The sequence below is a fragment of the Microcaecilia unicolor genome, chromosome 2 (assembly GCF_901765095.1).
Source record: "Microcaecilia unicolor chromosome 2, aMicUni1.1, whole genome shotgun sequence".
In the NCBI taxonomy this organism is placed as follows: domain Eukaryota; kingdom Metazoa; phylum Chordata; class Amphibia; order Gymnophiona; family Siphonopidae; genus Microcaecilia; species Microcaecilia unicolor.
In genome coordinates this window covers 302,390,402-302,414,967 of record NC_044032.1, presented here as the reverse complement: position 1 = coordinate 302,414,967, position 24,566 = coordinate 302,390,402, and the positions used below count along the sequence as shown (strand labels likewise).

Genomic DNA, 24,566 nt, shown 5'->3' with positions numbered 1-24,566 from the left:
ATTTGCGTTACAAGACGTACAAGGGGAAACTTGCCAACCTGAACATGTATACCTTGAAGGAAAGGAGAAACATGGGTGATATGATACAGACATTCAAATATTTGAAAGGTATTAATCCGCAAACAAACCTTTTCCGGAGACGGGAAGGCGGCAGAACTAAAGGGCATGAATTGAGGTTGAAGGGGGGCAAACTCAGGAAAAATGTCAGGAAGTATTTTTTCACAGAGAGAGTGGTGGAGACTTGGAATGCCCTCCCACGGGAGGTGATGGAGATGAAGAAATCACTAAAAACCAACCGGTTTAAAAAGGCATACCCTACCAATCCAACTGAAATGCCTAATCTCTGCAACACAACCAAACTAAAGCACGTAATGGATATAACACAACTCTTCCGTTCTCCGATTCCCTAACGTGGCTGTGCCACATGAACTTGATCTTACCACAACATCACCATGTATTTGTTCACACCGGAGCCTGCAAAGTCCTCTCTGGTACTATGTAAGCCACATTGAGCCTACAAATAGGTGGGAAAATGTGGGATAAAAATGTAACAAATAAAAAAATAAATAAAACAGTAACAGAATTCAAAAATGTGTGGGATAAACACAAAGGAATCCTGTTCAGAAGGAATGGATCCACAGAAGCTTAGCGGAGATTGGGTGGCAACACCGGTAAATAGGAAGCAAAGCTAGTGCTGGGCAGACTTCTACAGTCTGTGCCCTGAAAATGGCAAGGACAAATCAAGGTCAGGTAAACATATAAAGTAACACATACGAGTTTATCTTGTTGGGCAGACTGGATGGACCATATAAGTCTTTATCTGCCGTAATCTACTCTGTTATATTTCAATTATGTGATTGTTTTATAATGCTGTTAAATGTTTATCTTTCTATTACTAGGATTTGATTTGCCATCTGTAAGTTTACCTCATTGACTGTATTCATGCTTATATTTAGTCATTTTACTATTGTGTATACTGGTAATAAAGCTGTACACCACCTTGGTTAATAAGGTGGTTAATAAATCTCAATATATAAATACATAACTGGGGAGAAATGTATGCCATATCAACAGGAGGTAATCAAACAACACTAAAAAGATGAATCTAAAATAGGAATGTTTTGTTCCCTTTTTTTTTCTTCAGGCAAATGTTGAATCAGTTTTAAGATAGCCTCTTCCAGGTAATGTTGCTCATTTACAGATGTCAAAGAAATGCAATGTTACCAGGTTTATTGCTAAGTTTTATGTTTCTATTTCACAAACACATCACAATAAGATAAAAAGAGATCTCATACCAATCTTGCTAAACAAACTGCAAAATATATCTCTATGCCTATCTAGATCTACTTATATATAAAGTGCATAGACATGACTCCTAGGGCACATCCACATTTATAAGCTACTTGAGCTAGGTGAGTATCACCAGCCTTTTCTTTCTTCAAAAAATATACATGTCACACACACACACACACACACACAAAATACTGTGAACCTATTTTTGAAATTACTATGTTTTTTTCCACCTTGTCTTCATCTTGTGAATCAAATGGCTTGCAGGTATTTCAGCGATGGTTTCAGAGTGTAAGAAAATTCCATCAACTCAAGTAGTTTACAAATGTTAAAATGCCCAAAATGAGAGTCACATCAATACACTTTTATATACTACTTTCATTCTCCATGGTGTCTTCAAATTACCAAGGCAAGGAGCTCTGGCACTGGAGGGTACAGTAAGTAATCTATCTAGAACTGGATGATGATGATGATAGATATGTGATAAAGAAATAGAAAATTCCTGTGGTGACCAGATCAGAAATGGATAGTGGATCAATCTAACTGGGTCATGACAATGAGTAACTTAGTAACTAAAATCTACTGGGACAAAACAGATGACCAGCATGCTGAGTGCACATAAAGTAATATACATACATGAGAGACAAGAGAGAGAGAAAACTTCAGAACTGTTATTGAGATGGATTTGGGGGAAGCCGCTGCTTGTCCTGGGATTGGTAGCATGGAATGGTGCTACTAATTGGATTTCTGTCAGGTACTTGTGATCTGGATTGACCCACTGCAGGAAGCAGGATACTAGGCTAGATGGACCATTGGTCTGGCCCAGTATGGCTATTCTTATGTTCTTATAATGAAAATGGTTTTTTTTTTGTGTGTGTGTGTGTGTTTCTACTTTCCATGTATATGGTATAAACCAAACATCAAATAAGCAGGACATATACACTGGCATTAGCAATAGGGTGACTGATAAAATATAGGACTGTGGAGGGCAATTTTACAGCAGATCACCTAGGCAGAAAATACACAAGATTTGACAAAGCTGTGTTTTGGCACAAAGGCCTGCGTCAGGAGTCAACAAAGCTAAATCACTATTGTGACACTGGTGAAGTAAGAACTTTGGTGAATGGACTAGAACATGTGTGACACATACTGTGCGGTTTGACTCCATCGTGAGGTGCTTTTATTGATGTTCTACTCCATTCACCAAGGTTCCTACTCCACCAGTATTAGCTCTGACGATTCTTGACGCAGGCATTTGTGCCAAAACACTGCCGTGTCGAGTCCTATGTGTCAAGAATTGGTGCCACTGAATGCTACAGACTCTCTTATGAGATAGACTACATGCTTTTAATAAACACTGCATGAGTCTTTTGTGCCATGGATTGGTGTCACTGAACACCACCGACATTCTTTGGATATAGACTGTATTTTGTAAGTAAAGACCGCATGTTTGATAAGATTTTTTCCATTGTTTGTTTTCTCCTTGCTTTTTACCCGCTGATTATCATTGTAATGAACACATGCTTCTTTTGTTCATCTACTCACTCTGCCACTTTATAAAGACAACATGGGTGCCCATTTGATTTTATAGAATAGCCTCACACAAACAACAATAATTACAGGTAAAACGTACCTCCATGTCCGGGAGCTGATGTAAATGCACAAGTGTGAAGTATGTGTGTATTTTATAAAATGCATGAACATGTCTCTGTTTGGGTCTGGTAGAATAAGCATGAATATTCCCCATGCCTACTTTTAGGTGCGCCTAAATTCCTGGGGTAATTTTATAAAAGCTCTTTTCTGTGGCTAAAACAGGGTTGACTTGCAAAAAAAAAAAAAAGAAGTTTACAAAATTAACCCCTTACTGTGAAACAATTGTGAATTTCTAAGATAATTTACTCATGGTATTGGTACCTGGAGCTGTATTAGATAAACACATAACAAGGTTGACAAATAAATAACTTCCTGGAAAACTGTTAAAGGCACACCCACAAAGAATTTTGACATATTTTAAAATGAGACTATTTAAAAAGAAATTGTGAGTTTGAAAATTATTTCAGGCTCTTCAGTATAGAGCAGTGCTTGATTGTACAGCAGTTTACTGCTTATATAAAAGTAGCCCTGCAACCAGATAAAATAGTTGTTATGATCACAATATTTGTGTGTGTGGGGTGGGGGTGGGTGAGGGGGGGGGGGGCTAAAAGACCCAGCTGGAATAACTCATACTGCTAAACAAAGGAAGCAGGGGCAGACTGGTCCTCCAGCAGTAAGCTTTAGGTCACAGGTCTCTAACCACCCATCCAACATATATTACGTCCATTGGTTACAGTTAACATTTATTTAATATTCCACCATTCATAATATACAGCATGGTGGTTCACATTAATAGTCAAGCCATAGAAACAGAAAGGAACGCCAATAGTTGATAGGACAGAGAAAATAAAAGACAGCGGCAATCATTCCTAAACATAAAAAGACAAACACAATTAATAGGTATTTTATTTATTTATTTGTTGCATTTGTACCCCACATTTTCCCACCTATTTGCAGGCTCAATGTGGCTTACACAGTACTGTAAGGCGTTTGCCAAATCCGGTAGAGAACAGATACAAGGTTATGTTGTGTTCGAAAAAGGTAGATGTATTCCAAGCTCCATTAGGGTCGAAAGGAGGGAGGTTGCATATTGTCCAGTTCGGTCTTTGGTTTAGTTGTGTGGCCGGATGTGGGGATTTACGTTGGATATGTAGTGTAGGCCATTTTGAAGAGGTTGGTTTTTAGTGATTTCCTGAAGTTTAGGTGGTCGTGGATTGTTTTCACAGCTTTTGGGAATGTGTTCCATATTTATGCGCTTATATAGGTAGAGAACACATAATACCAAATGTTCCAGGTTCTATACACATTCAACCAGGACAGAAAGTGATTTGCCACCACCTGGCGAAGGGAAGAAACTTAAAGGTTTTCACCAAAAGCTAGTTTAAATAGATGGGTTTTTAGGGTCGTCTTAAATTTGGGAAAGGCAAGTTCAAGACAAAGCATTGATGGTAGGGAATTACATAGAGATAGAGCAACACAATAGAAGGCAAAAGAGAGGGGGCCCCCTATTGCTGTGAGACCTCGAGAACTGCCCTATTGACAGACTAGTCAGTCCATTCAAAAATGGAAGTCTCAAAAAAACTGATCACACATATGAAAGTGTCCAAAATACATCTCATATCAATATATTTATAAGTCATTATTAATGTCAATAAGCTTCCTAAGATTTATGGACCGTTGTAAAAGAAGCAGGCCTTCAGCCCTATAAAGCTTCATCAGTACAATCATCAGTCCATTGCAGACATGTTTCTCCCCCCCCCCCCCATATTATTTAAATACATTCAAACATTAGTGTATTGTATATCTACATGTGTACTTAGTAATCTCTACCAATGGTCTACTCAAACTTTGCCCCTATATACACCTACTGGAAAAGGGCATACCATTATGGAAATGCATCCTCTTTGCCAAAGGATGTGGTAACAGCGGTTAGTGTATCTGGGTTTAAAAAAGGTTTGGACAAATTCCTGGAGGAAAAGTCCATAGTCTGCTAATGAGACAGACATGGGAAGCAACTGCTTTGCCTGGCATTTGTAGTATGGAGTGTTGCCACCATTTGGATTTCTGCCAGGCACTTGTGACCTGGCTTCGCCACTGTTTGGAAAACAGGATACTGGGCTAGATGAACCATTAGTCTGACCCAGTATGGCTACTCTTATGCTCTTATATGTTCTATACAGGTCCACAATCAGGCAAAAATGACTTTATAAAATTACCTAAACCTCAATATAGAGCTATTGGACTATCACACATTCAAACACGATAATCTACACAGGAAGATATCCACTGAACAATTGTAGCTATGTTGTTATTATAAAGGAGGAAAAGCCTCAATCGATGATAGGGTCCTCCTTTGTTGAATTAATTCAACGTTAGGGAGTTCTATCCATTCATCATCGGCTAAAAACCCTCCTTGATAAGTTCCCTCTATCACACTCTAAACTGCTGTGTGTTGATATTGAAAGGGTTCACTTATCTCTCCAGCTCTTCAGTCTTTCACTGTCCACGGCCGTAGTAGTAGCTCAAGGTGAGTTACATTCAGGTACATTGGATATTTCTATGTCCCAGGAGGGCTCACAATCTAAGTTTGTACCTGAGGCAATGGAGGGTTAAGTGACTTGCCCAAGATCACAAGAAGCAGCAGTGTGATTTGAACTGACCACCTCTGGATTGCAAGACCAGTGGTCTAACCATTAGGCCAATCCTCCACAATAGCAAGCATGCAAAGTGTCATTACTGTATGATGGCTTGGACTCTCTGCCTGTAGGTAGTGAATGCAGTTTTTGTACAAATACCCCAGCTTCTACAGGCCAAACAGGCAGGAACAAGCCTGAAAAGTAAGAACAGAACTCAGACATGCTGGGATGTGACAGATCCAGTGTTGTCATATGCTAGAGACACAGCAATATCCTCCTATACGATCCATTGTTGATGTATTATTTTATTTTATCGTAATCCACCTTGTATGATCTATATCACCATAGCACTATATAAGATTTTACAAACAAATACATTTTAAAGAGGTCATAGACATTGGAACTGAGATGTCCAGATCTAGGTCATGGCATCCCCCACCCCCTCCCCACACACATGCTCCTTTTTTTTTTATTTTTTAACAAAAGGATCTGCCAAATTTTGGTGGTGGTACATACACCAGAAGCTTTCACTTGGGAGTTTATATATATAAGGTGGCAGGATACAGAGGTACATGTGCTGATTTTACAACATTTCTACTTGCCGGTGCCTACATGCATAAATGGCTAATTTTAGAAACTTGCATTTGCAAGCAGAGCCAGTCAAAGAGAAGAGAGAAATAACATGTCTGACAGAGTGCTTGAGATGCTGGTGACACCATAGAGCTTTACAGCTTGCACAGTTGCCCCTATCAGTGGTGGAGAACCTAGGTCTGAATGAGCAGGTTGCAATCACTTGCAAGTGGGTCAGGGTTGGTACAAACACTGATGCATGGAAAGTAGACACATTTCTTTTCAGGCCACTCAAACCACCTCCCTTAGGGCCCTATTTACTAAACCGCGCTGTAGGCGAGTTATCTTTTTAGCACGTGCTAACGATAGAGACACTCATTATATTCCTGTGGGTGTCTCTAGCATTAGCGCGTGCTAAATTCTTAGTGCACCTACAGTGTGGCTTAGTAAACAGGGCCCTCGGAATCTCTGCAGCTTACACATGTAGCTGATCTATACATGCAAATGCATTTTTCAGGAAATGTAGGTGCTTCAAACATATCTTTCTAGGTGGGCTAATAAATGTAATCCTAATGGCACAACTTAACCAAAGACAGAAAATCACCTAGGATGGCAATTTTTTTTTCTATTTAAACTTACATGCATTCTTGGCCATTTATCAAACTGTTTCCAACAAAAAAGAAATGAAGATAAAATAACTGGAAGAACTGATGAAAAATTCTACAAAGTTTATTACTGATCACCTGCAGAAGCTTTGTAAGGAAAGTGAAAATGCAGTGGAGGAACAAGAAATGTGAAATAAAGCAGCTGCAGGTTCACAGCACTAAGTAAAATTTAGAGACTCCTTGCAATTCAAAAATATAGCTCAGTAATAAAATTACTACTGGATAGCAGAACTTAAGAGTAGAGGAATAGCCATACTGGGTCAGACCAATGGCCCATCTAGCACAGTATCCTGCATCCAACAGTGGCCAATTCAGGTCACAAGTATCTGACAGAATCCCAAATAGTAGTAAAATTCATGCTACTGATCCTAGGGCAAGCAGTGGCTTTACCCATCTTTATCTCAGAAGCAGACTGTGGACGTTTCCTCCACGAACTTGTCCAAACCTTTTTAAAATTCAGAAACACTAATCGCTGATATCACATCCTCTGGCAACGAGATCCATTTGTTGAGTGAAAAAATATTTCTTCCTATTTGTTTTAAAAGTGCCATATAACTTCTTTGAGTGTTCCCTAGTCTTTGTACATTTGAAAGAGTAAAAAAATTGATTTAACACCTAGATCATTTCTTTGGTGCTGACTCCTAAGGTTGAAGCTAGAATCAAATAATTCTGATTTGGATTTTTCTTCCCAACGTGCATCATTTTGCACATGTCCACATTAAATTTCATCTTTCATTTGAATGTTCAGTCTTCCAATTTCCCGAGTTCTCCCTGAAATTTTTCACAATCCGCATGCGTTTTAACAACTTTGAATAGTTTTGTGTTGTCTCCAAATATAATCACCTCACTCATCATTCCTATTTCCAGATCATTAATAAATATGTTAAATAGCAGTGGTCCCAGTACAGATCCCTGGGGCTCTTCACTATTCACCTTCCTCCACTGACAGAATAGGAGGGACATTTTCTATATGACGTCCAAGTCTGATTTTGGACGTTTAAACTAAATATCCCAAATCCGAATAGAAAACATGACCATTTTCAAAACCACAAAACATCTATCTTTTTTTCCCCCCGAAAATACCGTTTATAACAAAATTTTGTGCTGTGTGCATTTATCTTTTCAGGTCATTTTTGAAAAAAAAAACATGCAAGTGAAAAACATAGAAAATCAAGCCATTGGGATGTAGGAGGGGCCAGCATTTTTAGTAGACTGGCCACACAGACATCCCAGGAGAACAATGGAAAACCCTAGGGCGCAATGCTGTGGACTTCAAATAAATGCTCCCAGGTACACACCTTATCTTGTCTGCTGAGCCCTCCAAAATCCACCCAAAACCCCCTACCCTCAACTGTACATCACTACAATAGCCCTTACGGGTGAAGACAGCACCTATATGTGGGTACCGTGGGTTTCTAGCTCACAGTTTCCACCACAAGTGTAACAAGTGGAGGGAGATATGGGCCTGTGTTCACCTGTCTACAGTGCACTGCACTGACCACTAGACGACTCCAGGGACTTGTATGATGCTCTAATAGACCTGGCTATAACATCTGAGGCTGTCATACAGGCTGGTAAGTAATATTTTTTCTAAATTTTTTTGGGGGTGGAAGAGGGTCAGTGACCACTGGGGGAGTAAGGGGGGCACATCCCTGATTCCCTCCAGTGGTCATCTGGTCATTTAGGGCACTTTTTTGTGCCTTATTGATTCTAAAAACAGGTCTAGATCAAAGAGTTTAGATTATTGCCCTGAATGTCTTTGTTTTGTTCCATTATGGATGTAAAACATCCAAGTGTTAGGCATACCGTAAACCTGCCCTAATCTGTACAAATGCTGTTTTATGACAGTTTTTAAATGTTTTTCTCTTTAAAAAATGGGCTCCTTGCTCATTTATCCCTATCCATCAACCAATTCCTAATCCACAACAGAACACTGTCTCCTGTCTCATGGGTTTTTAATTTTCTCAGGTGTCTCCCATGAGGGACATTGTCAAAAATTTTCTTAAAATCTAGATACACTACATCAGCCGGCTCACCTTTATCCACATGTTTATTCACGCATTCAAAGAAACAAAGTAAACTAGTGAGGCAAGACTTCCTTTGGCTGAATCCATGTTGACTCTGTCCCATTAAACCATGTTTGTTTATATGTTCAGAGATTTTATTCTTTATAATAGTTTCCAACATAGGAGCCAACTTTTCAAAATGATTGGGGGTGCTGATTTTTTTTTTTTTTCTACAGGTGGTGCATTTCCCCTGTCCCCTCCCTCTCCCCGCTCCCCCTCATCCCCCTCCCCCTCTACCTCCCTCCAAGTTCCAGGCCCCCCTGCCTCCCTCCCAGTTCCAGGCCCCCTCCCTCCCTTCAAGTTCCAGGCCCCCGTCCCTCCCTCACTCTCTCTCTCTCCTTTTCCTCCTCCCTCCCTCCGAGTTCCAGGGTCCCCCTCCCTCCCTCTGAGTTCCAGGGTCATCGCCCCTCCCTCCAAGTTCCAGGGTCGTCATCCCTCCCTTCCCATTCCAGGCCCCCTCCCTCTGAATTTTAAAAGTCATCTTGACTTACCTCGTCGGGGTTACGGCGGCTGGCAGCAGCGATAAAAAGCATGCAGGCTCAGCGCTTACTTCAGTTTTCCCTTCTCTCTCTCTCAGCTCTGGTCCTGCCCTCATTTCCTGTTTCCGCAAGGGTGGGACCAGAGCTGAGAGAGAGAGAAGGGAAAACTGAAGTAAGTGCCGAGCCTGCATGCTTTTTATTGCTGCTGCCGGCTGCCGTAACCCCGACGAGGTAAGTCAAGATGACTTTTAAAATTCGGAGGGAGGGGGCCTGGAACAGGAAGGGAGGGACGATGACCCTGGAACTCGGAGGGAGGGAGGGAGGACCCTGGAACTTGGAGGGAGGGAGGGAGGGAACGAACTTCCGGTGGGTGAAATATTGGGGGTGCTCGAACACCCACAGCATCCAAGGAGTCGGCGCCTATGGTTTCCAATATTTTGGCCTGGCACTGACGTAAGGTTTACCGGTCTGTGATTTCCTGGATCACCTTTGGCCCCCTTTTTAAAAAATAGGCATTACATTGGCCAGCCTCTAATCTTTAGGTACTATGGATGATTTTAATGACAGGTTACAGGTCACTAACAGAAGATCTGCAATTTCATATTTGAGTTCTTTCAGTACCCTGGGCATTGTTTTTATAGTTCAGCAGCTTCTTTCTTTTCTTTTGAATTTTTTGCTTAAAGAAACTGCTCTTAATCAGGTTATAGAACTATAGTGAGAATTCTGTAACAGGGCTTCTCAATGCTGCATGATGAGAGCTTATTCTATAATGGAATCTAAGTGGTCAGATTTGGTTATACATTACTACCATAACACAGCATCAACATCCCAACATTTAGGCGCCTCCAGTTACACTCTCCCCGATATTCAGCTGGTGCTGACCCCAGACATTCAACGCTGGGCCATTTCCGGTCACCAGCCTTGAATATCCGGGGTTTTTTTTGCTGGCTGTAACTTAACTGGCCATGTGGATATTCAGCGCTGGCCGGTTAAGTTAATAGTGGGCAAAGATAGGACTGCTATTTATGTGGTCTGATTTGCCCACTAAACCTAGCCAGCCAGAGCTTGAATATTCACGGACAGCCATCTAGCCCCTAAGCACTGATATTCAGCGGAGATAACTGGCTGTCTCACACTGAATATTGGCGCTTAGATGCTTAGCGCTACTTAACTGACCTGGAGCTGTTCCTGGCCGGTTAAATAACATTAAATATACAGCCCACTATCCATAGACCTGACTAACTGAGGGTGTGTAAATGCAGCGAGGGAATGCTTAACTTACAGTATTCTCTAAGCTGCAGTACCTCCCATGCTGCTCCCATGATTCTCCCATGGGACCGCTTCCTCTTGCAGTTATGCACTATGGGGTCCTTTTACCAAGGTGTGGTAAAAAGCGCCCTGCAATAGCGGTGGAGGCTGTTTTTGTCGTGCGCCAGGGCCTTTTTTACCGCAGTGGGTAAAAAGCCCCTATAAAAGACATGTCCATGCAGTAAGATTATTCTTACTGTGTGGTCATGCGGGGGGGAGGGGGGAGCACCCACTGAGGTGGCAGTAAGGGTTTCCACAGTAACCAGGCAGCACATGTTACTGCCCGATTACAACTGGGTTAGTGCCATGCTAGAAATTGTGGAATTATTTTCTGTGGTGATGGAAATGATGTCAGCTCATGGCAGAACTACCGGTGGCAGCGTTGGGCCAGCAGTAGTTACAGGTTGTCACGCGGCAACCCTTTAGTAAAAAGACCCCTATGCCGCTTCTATGTGCCCTTACAGAGTAGCACTTAGGTGTTTTGTGGCCACTTTCATGCATGTGTACACCTACAATAGAAAGTGACAGCATTCTACCTATGCATGCAAATGGGATGTAAAGGTGGGTGTTAATTAATAGAATTACACTGATTTAACTCTTTCCCCATCTGATCTAGTCACAGCTTGGCAATAGATGCTGCTGTTGCGTAATGGCTGGAACTCCACTCTCTCTCCTGCCACAAAATAAGACTTTTGCAGTATTATCATCCACCAGGGGTTTTTAAGATACACATTTCAAGGCTGTTACTGTTTTCATCACATGACAATATTTCAATTTTACGCACTCTGTTCACTGCGTATTTCAACAATTTTTGTTGATAGTAAAATTTACCTCCAGTTTGAGTGATGACCTGAATTTCACTGGAGAGAGGCCCGTCCCCAACGGAAGTAAAAGCAAGGACCTTCACAGAGTATGTTTTTTGTGGTACCAGATTCCCAATAGTGGTGATGTGGCTGTCGGCTACATTGTGCTTTGTCCAGCTGCTGGCATGCTGAGTAGGATCCATGGTGTAATAAACCCTGTAGCCACGAATCTGCCCATTGGGCTCCTCCGGCTCTTCCCACTGAACCAAAATAGTTGTTGAGCTCAGCATACGAGCCTGTACATTGCGTGGAGCGCTAGATGGGGCTTGCTCCGATGTCCTTGTTGTCACCAGTTCGCTGGGTGGGCCCCGTCCAATGTTGTTCACAGCAACTACCCGGAATTCATATTCTGAATATGGGCTTAGCCCGGCAACACTGTATCGCGTTGTTGCCACCCCATCAATTTCTTTATATTGCTCTTCCGAGTTCTTAGGTTTATGTTGAATAATGTAGTAAGAGACGGGCTCCGGATTTCCAGAGTCCCAAGTCAATGTTATACTTGTTGCTGTGCTTTCAGTCACTACTGGAGTTCCTGGAGATCTGGGTAAGGCTAGAAAATAATTTAGGAGGGGGAAAAAAAAGAATCATGCACTGTATGTTTAACACTTGTCGACACATCATATTTCAGAACTAAGGGACCCTTTTACTAAGCTGTGCTAAAAGGTGGCCTGCGCTGAGGCTACTTTTGATGCGGCTGTAAAACGGCCACAATTTCTTTTTTTTTCTATTAAAGGCCACTCACTAATTTCCCAATTAGCACATAGCCATTAGCATGGGAGCCCTTTCCACCAGCTATTTTGTAGGCAGTAGGAGCTCCTGCACTTATCGGTCAGTGCGCACCAATGCCCACATGTTAACTGATTAGCACAGGGCATGCCTATTTTCCACCTTCCCCACCCCACACTAATCTATTTTTTAGCATGTGCAAAGTGTGCACCAATTCCAAAACTACCACAGGACACCAGAGTTCGTCCCACGGTAGTAGCTTTTTAACCTGCGGTAAGCATGTGTTACTGCTTAATACAGCTTAGTAAAAGGACCCCTAAATGTGACTGTGCCCTGATTTGGTAGGATTCTGAATCACAAAAAGAAAGTCCTATCTTTCGAGAGAAGTAAATTTCAATACTAGAGCTTTTTTTTCTATTCTGACCTTCTGAACTTCTCCATCACAGTAAAACTGATGATGCATTGCTAAAACAGAGAAATCCCATAGATTAAATTTACCAATTAAAATACAGATCGTATTATAAACATTGTGCACTCAATTCTGCAAAATTCTGTAGCATCCAAAAAAACACATCCAAATTTATGCCTAAGGTTTCCAATAAATCAAAATACACTTTTACCCCTTCATTCTATAACTTGGCACCTAAATTTAAGAAAACCCATAAGATCAATTATGGGTGGATAATACTGGCATTGCTGAAGTAGTGCTTATATATATTTTGTTATGGTGAAGGGATAAAAGAAAAATGGGTGAGGGGGAAGATATATACTCGATAGGAAGATAATTTAATTATTTTGCAATATGAGTCTTATAAAGACTTAGGAATTAAAAATTAAAATTAATGAAATTTGAAGTAATCGAATTAATTAACAAATTAATTAGCAAAAAGGGGTAAACAAAATAAGAAGGGATTACTGGGTAGAGATGTTGAGGTTTAGTAGGCATCCAAATTAGAACAGAAAGAATAGTGACTGCAAAAGTATGTAATTTTTTTTTTAGTGGGGGCGGAGCAAAAGAGCACAAGAAAGTCAGGAAAATTGGCGGGCTCCGGGCTGAGGAGAATTGATGGGCACCAAGGATGAAAACTAGTTGAGAGAACTGAAGCAAGAAATTTCATCCCACCCAAAATTTAGAAGAATGAGGGTTGGGATTGGGATCTTGGGTAATTTTGTAGTTGGAATAGCGATGTTTAGGGATGTTAAAATGGGTAGTTGAAGTCGCAGCTGCAATAATTTAAATGAGAAATTTTCAAGCAGCCGTCATTTAAGGATAACGAATTTACTGGAAAAATATGGTACAGTGTAATCTGCTTGTGTGTGAAACTACCAGAAGGAGAAGTGAGACCTTGACGTCACCGCAGGTCTCACTTTACAAGGTGGTTCATGGAGTATTAATACATTTGATGGAATAAATATATGCAGCTACGTTGGCACTGACTAGCTTTATAAAAGGTAATAAGAAAAGTGAAGGTTGCATTGAAATATTGATAATAAAATTTTTATTTGTGTTGGTTATGAATTTTTGATTGGTTAATAAAGCTGCGGCCAAAATTATTTCTCCAATTTATAAGGTTGTCATAGTATTCTTTTTTCATGAGTGAGTCAGGAACGGATGCGATGCAAGTGCCGATATTAAGTGCCATATGCACACTTTAAGGGCCCTGTTTACTAAGCTGTGCGTTAGCGTTTTTAGCATGCGCTAAGCATTAGTGCATGCTACCTGTATAGATGCCCAAAATATTCTTATAGGTGACTACACGGTTAGCACACGCTAATTTTTAGCTCACACTAAAAATGCTAGCGAACCTTAGTAAACAGGGCCCTAACTGTATAGAATAGTAGCACTTACTCCGGTAAGTGTACGCTTGTGTGTGTAAGAAGTAGGCGAATGCTCAGCATTATCTCTCTATATAAAACACACCTCCAACGTTCTAATGAAGCCACAAGTCTCCAAATGTTCTAAATTTGTAGTTGTGTAGATCGCTGTTTCTCCATGAGTGTCTGCCCCGCCTTCTCGTCACAACGTGATGACGTCGAGGGCGGAGCAATGACACTCAACGAATCGCATCGCCCACCCGTTGCTACGCGATAAAACGTGACATCAGACTATTGGCGAACCTATGCAAACGACCTGCAAGAAAGAAGGGAGGACTACCGTCGCCCCGAGCCAGCCTGAACGTGCGAGGGAGAGAGGGAGACAGGCAGGCAGCCTGAACGTCGGAGGGTGGGAGGGAGGCAGCCAGCCAGCCAGCCAGCCTGAACGTGGGAGGGAGGAAGGGAGGGAGCCAGCCTGAACGTGGGAGTGGGAGCAAGGGGGGCCACGACCCTGAAAGGCGGAGGGAGAGGGACCACGACCCTGAAGCTGGGAAGGGAGAGGGGAGGAAAAAGGGGAGGGGGAGGGGAAAGGGGGAGGGGAAGGAAGGGGGGAGGGTAGACAGGGGGGAGCGGGAAGGAGGGCGTGTGACGGAGGGAGGGCCCCTGCCGCACACTCTCATTCTTTCTCACACACACACTCTCAATCTCACACACACACTCTCACACAGACAGCCTCACTCTATGTCACACACACACACACACACACACTCGCACATTCACTGTCTCTCTCTCTCACACAGTCACTTTCACACACACTCAAACATACACACTCCGAGGAAAACCTTGCTAGCGCCCGTTTCATTTGTTACGGAAACGGGCCTTTTTCACTAGTTCTATAAATAAGATGTGCAACACAGGGGAAGGGCATGGGTTAGACCAATATTTGCATGCAAAATTTACACAATAAGTAGTGTAAGTTGCATGCTAAAGTACAGCATTTCTACTTGCTATTGACATGACATAATTGGCTACATAAATGTAGGAGCACTGATGCTGACTTATGCTAGTATTCCATAACGGAATCCTGAAACTCAGATACTCTTATCAAATGAGAGCTCAGCACGTTGAATCTATATTTGCCCCTTAATATCCAACTTCAAAGAGAGGATGGAGAGATTTATTCCTGCATATGACTTCTTCAATATGTCCGAGTTTTGTCTGAATGGCATAAAATTATGTATCTGGAATGGTGGGTGATGGAAGTCCATTCCGAATAAGGAAACTGCTAATCTACTATAATAATTTCCACCGCCAACGTTCTGAAGCTGACTCCGTGGCTTCACTGAACTGAAGGGTTCGTAAGGTTTATTAGGTTCATCAGTCTGTCACCATCTCTCTCTGCCCGCCCTCGCAACAAAACGTGATGACGTCGAGGGCGGAACAGTGAGAGGCAAGGCAACCAACCAACGAAAATAGTTTTCAGCGTGCCTGCACACCGCCTACCCTCTCTGTGTCTCGCGGTTGGCGGCCGAGCAAACGAACAACTAAGCAACCAGCATATGCGTGAAACAAAACTGGGAGCCGAACTTTAACATGCTGAGTGCCCGTGGCTGCGTGAGCCCCGCCGTTGCCTCTCGATGTCTGTGAGTGACAGGGAGCTCCTGCTGGCTGTGGGTCAGACCAGGACTTAGCTGGTGGACGGGAGAAGCACTGTGGTAGGATGGAAGGGTCAGATGGAGGGAGGGAAGGGACCCTGGAAAGAGGGAGGGAGGGACAGACCCTAAAACTCAGAGGGAGGGAGGGAGGGAGGGAGAGAGGGGAGGACCCTGAAACTCTGAGGGAGGGTGACCCTGAAACTCGGAGGGAGGGAGGGGACACAAAAACTCAGAGAGGGGGATGGACCCAGAAACTCGGAGGGAGGGGGTGATGGACCCTGAAACTCGGAGGGGGGGGGAACCCTGGCACACACTCTCATTCTCACACACACACTCTCTCTCTCACAGACACACTCACACCCAGTCTCACTCTCTCTCTGTCACACACACACACACACTCGCACATTCACTCTCTCTCTCACACACAGTCACTCTCACACACACTCTCTCAAACATACACACTCTGAGGAAAACCTTGCTAGCACCCGTTTCATTCGTGTCAGAAACGGGCCTTTTCCACTAGTGTTGTTATAAAAGAAGTGCAAGATACTAAAAAAGGCTTAGCAGGGCGCTTAGGTAATCATACAAGAAGATACCCATTTTTAGCCTGTTCTAAGACACCCGTTTTTAGCCTGTTCTAAGAAGACACATAAGCATTTATGTGTCTCCAAAGAAGGTATCAGCACAAATGCTGCAAAAATTGGCATAGATCGAAGGCGCAGTCTTTACATCTGCCGAACAGCAGATGCAAATGTATGCATATATACGAAACATGATTATGCATATTTTATCCAGTTTGGGTGGGCCTAAGGGCAGAATAAGTGGGCATGAAATGTCCTACCCCCTCACATTCCTGGTGCCCCCAACTTTTTGGGCGGGACTAGGGAGGGCCCAAAAGTAGTACACCCAACATCTGTTTTCAAATGGGAAGAAACGCCCATGTCTAAAAAGAAGAATGTTTTTATATAGACCTGTTTTAGTCATGTCCAGCTTACAAAAGGGTGCTCTGATTGAGCAGCTGACCCCTTGAGGGATTAAGGTATGATACCTCCTTAATCCCCCAGTGGTTGCCATACTCCTCCCTCTCCCCTGAAAGTGAAACCAGGCTCTATGTCAGCTGCAGGTAATATGGTCATTCTGAACATAGCAGTAAGCAAGTCAGAGGAGTAGCCTAGTGCTTAGTGCAGTGACTGTGAACCAAGGGACCCAGGGTCAAGTCCCACTTCAACTCTTTTTTTTTTTTTTTTTTAAGAATTCTGAGCCTTCCAGAAACAGAAAAATACCTACTGTAAGCCTGAAGGCTACTGAAGTGGTGTACATTCAGCGACAATAGGTGTTTTTCAGGTCCTGGAAGGGTGGGTTTGAACCTGTATCCTTTGGCTTACAGTCTACTGCATTCACCACTAGGATACTCTTCTGTTCTGCAGAGACATCTGTGTGGCCATATTTTTGAAAATGATGCCAGAGAGACATATATATCCCTGTTTTTTTTGTCATTCAAAAGTTGGAGGCTTCACTTTGAAGGGGTATAATCGAAAGGGGCGCCCAAGTTGTCCTGAGGACATCCTCGCAGGATGTCCCGGCGAAGGGGCGAGAAAACCCGCATTATTGAAACAAGATGGGCGTCCATCTTTTGTTTCGATAATATGATCGGGGACGCCCAAATCTTGACATTTAGGTCATCCGTAGAGATGGTCATCCTTAGACTTGGTCGTTTCTGATTTTTGGTGATAATGGAAACAAAGGACGCCCATCTCAGAAACGACCAAATGCAAGCCCTTTGATCGTGGGAGGAGCCAGCGTTTGTAGTGCACTGGTCCCCCTCACATGCCAGGACACCAACCGTGCACCCTAGGGGGCAGTGCAGTGGACTTCAGAAAAAGCTCCCAAGTACATAGCTCCCTTACCTTGTGTGCTGAGCCCCCCAAACCTCCCCCCCAAAACCCACTACCCACAACTGTACACCACTACCACAGCCCTTACAGGTGAAGGGGGGCACCTAGATGTGGGTACAGTGGGTTTCTGGTGGGTTTTGGAGGGCTCACATTTACCACCAGAAGTGTAAGAGGTAGGGGGGGATGGGCCTGGGTCCACCTGCCTGAAGTGCACTGCACCCACTAAAACTGCTCCAGGGACCTGCATAATGCTGCGATGTACCTGAGTATGACATTTGAGGCTGGCACAAAATATTTTTAAAGATTTTTTTTGAGGGTGGGAGGGAGTTAGTGACCATTGGGGGAGTAAGGGGAGGTCATCCCCGATTCCCTCCGGTAGTAATCTGGTCAGTTCGGGCACCTTTTTGTGCCTTGGTCGTAAAAAAAACCTGGACCAGGTAAAGTCGTCCAAATGTTTGTCAGGGATGCCCTTTTTTCCATTATGGGTAGAGGATGCTCATGTGTTAGGCACGTCCAAGTCCCGCCTTCGCTACGCCTCTGACATGCCCCCAGGAACTTTGGTCATCCCCGCGACAGAAAGCAGTTGGGGATGCCCAAAATCGGCTTTCGATTATGCCGAATTGGGCAACCCTGTGAGAAGGACGCCCATCTTCCGATTTGTGTCGAAAGATGGGTGTCCTTCTCTTTCGAAAATAAGCCTGATAGTGTCCTCTTATCCTTGTAAGCTATAATTGAACTGTCCACAGCCATAAAAATAATTATCAAAGCTTCAGGTAGCAAGCTGATACCCGGCCATAAGTAATGTAGTAGCCGGCCCATATTTCTGTAATCAAATGATTTATGAAATTATCTACATAAACTGTTTTGAACATTACCCTCTAAGGGCCTGTTTTATCAAGCTGCGCTAGCAGTTCACATGCAGCAATGCCGACAGAGCCCATTCAAAGTGAATGGGCTTTGTAGGCATTGCCACACCAGCAACCGTTAGCATGGCTTCATAGAAGAAGCCCTAAGTGAGGCAACAAGAGGGTGAAGTGACTTGCTGAAAGTCACAAAGAACATCACTGAGAAAAACAGGAGATATATATATATATATATGTATAAAAATTACCTTTAACTGTTATTTGTGCTATTGCTTCTATAACACCAAGGGTAGACATGGCAACGCATGTATAATTAGCTGATTGCCGGACATCAGTAAGCTCCAACACGTTCCTCCCTATTGGCATATCATCTTCAGGCGTCAAATCTTCAGCCCCCAACATCCATTTCACATACGGCATTGGTGACCCCACTGCAACGCAAGTGATATTCACACTCCCACCTGGCATGATCTCATGGTTTGTTGGTGGGATTGAGAATCTCGGTGGAACACGGCGAACTGGAACAAAACACAACAATAGTAATAACATATACAAAAGGAGAAGCAGACATATATAAAAATTTTTACATACACTACATGCACTCTACAAGACACAATTTTGCTTAAAACTGATTTGTGTGCTTTTAAACAAAATTACAAACTACATACAAATGTTCTCGCCACATACAGCACGTGACTACATTTCTTTGTTCAATATCTCCGGCACATTCATTCCAAACTGGAATCAAACGTCAAAGCGCCCCACAACTGACCTACTACAATGCACAAATACCATGCACAAAAAAAAAAAAAAAATATATATATATATAACATAATATATACATACACACACACATATCCATATATATATATATATACATGTAAGCCTATTTATAAAGGCAGCACAGGCCTTTAAACATGTATATGTATATTTCATACAGAAAAAGGACTGGAGGGTCAACAGCAAGCTTGATTTTAGTATTAAAACCAATGTCAATGCTGTGCACTTCCAGCTGATGTGAATATGTGTACAGAAGCCACATTGTCACATCACAACCCTGGAACAAAACCTACAATTCACTGAAAGTAAAACTCTGGATTGCTTTCAGTCTCAAAAGTAGATGCAGCCTCAAGACCTCACACTAACACTTAAACAAACATAAAAAAATAAATTATATATATATCTCTCTAAACTCACATGAAAAGAAAACAAGGCAACACCAGTAGAAATACTGGGTTTGGTCATGCAGGCAAGCAAATGACTGAGGCAACCATGCATAGGGTAAAATAAGAGGATAGAACACCACGAAAAAATGATTCAAAAGGGAGTAGGATAACAGAACCCAACTAAGAAGAGAATTGACAGAAAGACGGATATAAGGAAGGAAAGGACTGGAAAGAGATTGGGAAGGGTATCTTATTAAGCTGAAATGATTAAGAAGGGCATAATCGAATGGGGCGCCCAAGTTTTCCTGAGGACGTCCTCGCAGGACATTCCCGTGAAGGGGTGTGGAACCCGTATTATCAAAACAAGATGGGTGGCCATCTTTTGTTTCGATAATACGGTCGTGAACATCCAAATCTCAACATTTAGGTCAACCTTAGAGATGGTCGTCCCTGATTTTCAGCAATAATGGAAAACGAGGACACCCATCTCAGAAATGACCAAATCCAAGCCCTTTGGTCATGGGAGGAGCCAGCATTCGGAGCGCACTGGTCCCCCTCACATGCCAGGATACCAACCGGGCACCCTAGAGGGCACTGCAGTGGACTTCAGAAAAAGCTCCCAGGTGCATAGCTCCCTTACCTTTTGTGCTGAGCCCCCAACCCCCCCCCCCCCACAAAAAAAGACCCACTCCCCACAACTGTACACCACTACCATAGCCCTTAGGAATGAAGGGGGGCACCCAGATGTGGGTACAGTGGGTTTGTGGTGGGTTTTGGAGGGCTCACATTTACCACCCCAAGTATAACCGGACGCCCATGTGTTAAGCATGCCCCAGTCCCGCCTTCACTATGCTTTCGACATGCCCCCGTGACGGAAAGCAGTTGGGGACACCCAAAATCGGCTTTCGATTATGCCCATTTGGGCGACTCTGGGAGAAGGACACCCATCTCCCGATTTGTGTCAAAAGATGGGCGCCCTTCTCTTTCAAAAATAAGCCTGTAAGTCACTCTAGCCACAGCAATGAATGCAGGGCATTTAATATTCAAGTCTGCACTATGCTCACAATAAAGGGATGAAACAGAAACATCTTTATTATTAGAGGGTTACTGCATTCAAAATGAGAGTCAGCTAACCTAAACTACATAGCAGGACATCACACTTAAGAGGGCGGTTAATATTTAAACAAACACAATCCCATGAAATTTACCAGGGAACAACAGATCAGTGCTCCTGCTTCGCAAATTTAGATTATGCGCATGGGTGTGTGCATTCGTGATATCTGATCCCAATAAAGTTTACAGAGGAAAAGCGTTGAATTGTTTTGACGTGTTTCTTAGTAAAAGAATATTGCTAGCGATCAAAGTGATTTATGTAACTAAAACGCATTATGCCCGTATCGATCAGCTGTCTGAAGAGATAAAAATGCCCTCCCCTAATGAAGTTACAATTCTGCGCATTGTCCACAAAAAGCATAATTTTATCACTGGGTGCCTAGGCAGGAAAGGTACATTAGGTGCATACACTGTGCTTATTTTATCAAGGCAACATATGCTCCTTACTCCCACACAGGTGTAACTGTGCACACCATGGGCCAGTAATGGGCGCATAAGAAAGTATAATACAAAACAGGCACTTAAGTGCTGATCCTGCCCCATCTGACCAATTTCCAACTCTAGGTGCCTGTATATCACATAAAAAGCATGTGTGGTGACATTTCTGAGCCAACTCAGATGCGTAAAACTTGATCGTACACACTGATGTCCGTTAAATTATTACCCCCAAGCAGATCATTTTTCTAAAGCATTTTCTGTAGATATCGCCTGGCTTACACAGAAAGGGAGTTTTATAGAACTGCAGAACTGTAAATGCATAAATTATATTATATTGTCAGGCTTAATTAAACCATCCAGCAGAATAACAATCTATCCTCATACCGTAAACCACCAGGATACATCTGACAGAACACAAATCTAGGATTTCTACTCAAAATGAGCAGGCATCATTAGTGCTACATTGGTTGGCTAAAAGCATTTACTTTCTGACATTTGATGGCGGATAATTGTTCATTTATATGAAGGGTGGGAGGGAGGTTTTCTGGAAAGACAATTACATTTCAGAGAACAGCATTGGATTTTCCACCTTAATTCTATGACCCCGTGAGGGCTGAATTTAGAAATATAGTGGATGACGTTACTTTGAAACAGGGATTGTGGGAGAAGCCTGTGTCAGCATGTAGTATTTAATTAGACTAGACTCTGTCGTCATTTTTGCCTGGCATTTAAGTAGTAAGACCAGAAAAACTGGCATTCTAATGCAAAAGGTATGCAATTATTATTCTTTTGGTTAAGTCCGGTTTTATGATTGGGCAGAATTTGGAGTAATTTTTTTCTCTGCTTGATCTTTTAGGGGCACAGTTTGATATAGCAAAACATGCATAAAAAGATAATGAGCCCCCAACCGGCAGTACTTTCCATCTTTAAATGATGGTTCTTCCAAAAGAAGATAAGTAAATAAGAATTGGATATAGTAATTGAGAATTAAACACTTTTTGCTTATCATGAATTTTTTTTATTTGAATATTGATTTGCCAATGATTGATTTGCTATAAAGCTCACTGATTATAGTCTGTTCATTGAGTTGCATATTTATTGACATATCCTGGTGGTTTATATTGTAAGTATGTATAAAGTATAGGCACAGAAAGAGTACATCTACTTTCCTGGTGGCAGCCAAGGCAGGGTTGTGATATTTGTGCATATTTTTAAAGTACCCTGGTCTACGCCTATTTCAGCATTTGTGCATTACTGGAGTCGGTGATGATGCTGGTGCTGGGCACCCATTTTATCAAGGCACATCCGATGCCTATGTTGCCTTTGAAAAATATACACTATGAAGCACCTTATAAGAAGCTTTTTACCAATGGGATAAAGATTCAACAAGCCACAGTACTTACTCCCATCTAAAAAGATCTCATACAAGTTTTATTGAACCATCAAAAATTAGCCCTTAGAAACTTGTTAGCACTAGATAGTGGGCATTGTCAATCATCACCAGTCAAATTTTAAATTTTTAAATGTTCATAAATAACCAGCAATTTTATCACTTATCTGTAGTTGGCCAAGAAGGCTTAAATTCATTCAAGGCATCATACTCAAGTGGGAAACAAGAACCCAACAGGAATCCATGTTTCGCCTCGAGCTGTATCAAGGGAAATTCTTCACTTACTTATAAGTTTTCCATTCAATTGTAACTCTCCAGTTCTTACACTGTAGGGAACACTTTTTCAGCAAACATCTACCTTCAGATTCAGAAGGTGCAGATTACACTATGGCCTTTGCACCCATGAAGAGTTTCAAAGCACAAGTGCGTGCATACTTTTGCTTAGAGAACTGATATAAAACTCATCAGGTAAAAAAAAACTACATGTGGTCCTTATCCAAGTTCAGACAGCTTGAAAACTGCACCCCCCAGGATTTCAAATATCTTGATTTAGTACGTTCATGTGAGTCTTCAAAGCAAAACTTCAATCGTTATAACAATTTGAGTCACTGCTTTGAACGTTAAGAAAAATTTAGCTTATAAAGAAAACATACAGTCGATGTTTTTCTCATTTAGCAAATCTGTTGGATTTCTTTAAATTGATCAAAATGGGGCTTACTGTGATGGCCTCTTGAGAGAATGGCAACCATAATGGGGGTGTGGGAGGGGCCAAGGATACACAAAGGAACAGGCATGCCTCCAGCCAGTTCACATATGCCACACAAAGCAAACAGTGGCACCAAACAACACAGATATTTGATACGTAAAAACATTCTTTGTACATATGGGGAGAGTATTTATCATGCATGGGGCTGCCTGAAGTTGCAATTACAGGAAGCCATTCTTTGCACAGCAAGCATTCACAGGAATAAAAATAAGCCTAAAAAATTAATAGATAAAGCTGAGACACACTCATTAAGACTGTCATTAAGCCTTAACGTTAAGACAGGAGCTAGCCATGCACTCAAGTTCACTCCCTCTCTTCATGCATCAAAGAGAGCAGCAAACATGGGTACCCATGAGCAGAACCATTCACCACTAAAAATATAATACTAAAAGCAAAACAAAAAGAAAAGAAACAGTAAAAGGCCACAATGCAGCTACATTCATTTCATTTGTATTCTTTGTTATTCTTTTAATTAATAGTTTTGTAAGGTGGGTAAAAAGTAAAAAACACACCAACCTTCTCGCAGCTCTGAGGGATGTAGGGGGTTTGATGCAGAACACAATGAAATGAGGAAAGGAGAAAAACAAGGGAAACACAGAGAGAGTAAAAAGGCCATATCAAGGCTTTCAACCGCTACTAGAACATCTTTACTCCTTTCTAATTAAACCTTCCTACCTCACTTTGAAATGTTACCAATATCTCCCAACTACCATGTGGTTAGAAACAGCAGCTAGCATGATTTTGAATTTTTTGCTTCTGTTTAAGAATGTGCACATGCTTTATACAGTACAGAAAAAACAGTGTTAAATTGTTTAGGGTTTATGCCAACACATGCTTCTTTGAAGCCAAGAAAAAAAAGTCATTTCTACCAGTGGAAAAGAAAAAAAATGCAAAATCAAGCCAGGTATTCTTCTGAGATCGCCCATACTAGAGTAAGGATTTTTCCAACTGTACTTTTTTTTTTTTTTTTTTTAGGTAAAAGGAACATCCACCCGAGCCCCCCTCCCCTTTATCGCCCCAACCACCATCATTCAGACTCTCCTTAAGATCATAAGTGAAGATATAATATGGATTATCAGTAAAACTATGTAGAAAGTCAGCTAAACCAGTCACTGAAAACACTGGCACTGACAAAGCACTCCTTTCTATCTGAAATTTAGAAAACAAAAAATGCCTACATACATTATAAAATACATAAATACATATATCTGTCTTTTAAACTATTTTATATATCTTATTGGTTTACCCTCGTCAAAAGACAGGTCTTTT

The 24,566-nt window shown here is 42.0% G+C and overlaps 1 protein-coding gene across 12 annotated transcripts in view; it reads right to left on the bottom strand.

Annotated features, from left to right (window-relative positions):
* Positions 1-24,566, bottom strand: part of PTPRD (protein tyrosine phosphatase receptor type D) — a 1,064,164-nt gene that overhangs the window by 489,223 nt on the left and 550,375 nt on the right. For 6 of the 12 annotated variants that reach the window (XM_030194293.1, XM_030194296.1, XM_030194294.1 and 3 more), the window contains exons 7-9: positions 23,814-23,825; positions 18,673-18,942; positions 11,439-12,020 (exon numbers count right to left, since the gene is read on the bottom strand). In XM_030194293.1, the coding sequence (XP_030050153.1) occupies positions 11,439-12,020; positions 18,673-18,942; positions 23,814-23,825 (864 nt within the window). The remainder of the gene's footprint in view (positions 1-11,438; positions 12,021-18,672; positions 18,943-23,813; positions 23,826-24,566) is intronic. The other 6 variants (XM_030194295.1, XM_030194297.1, XM_030194305.1 and 3 more) reach the window with 1 other exon arrangement.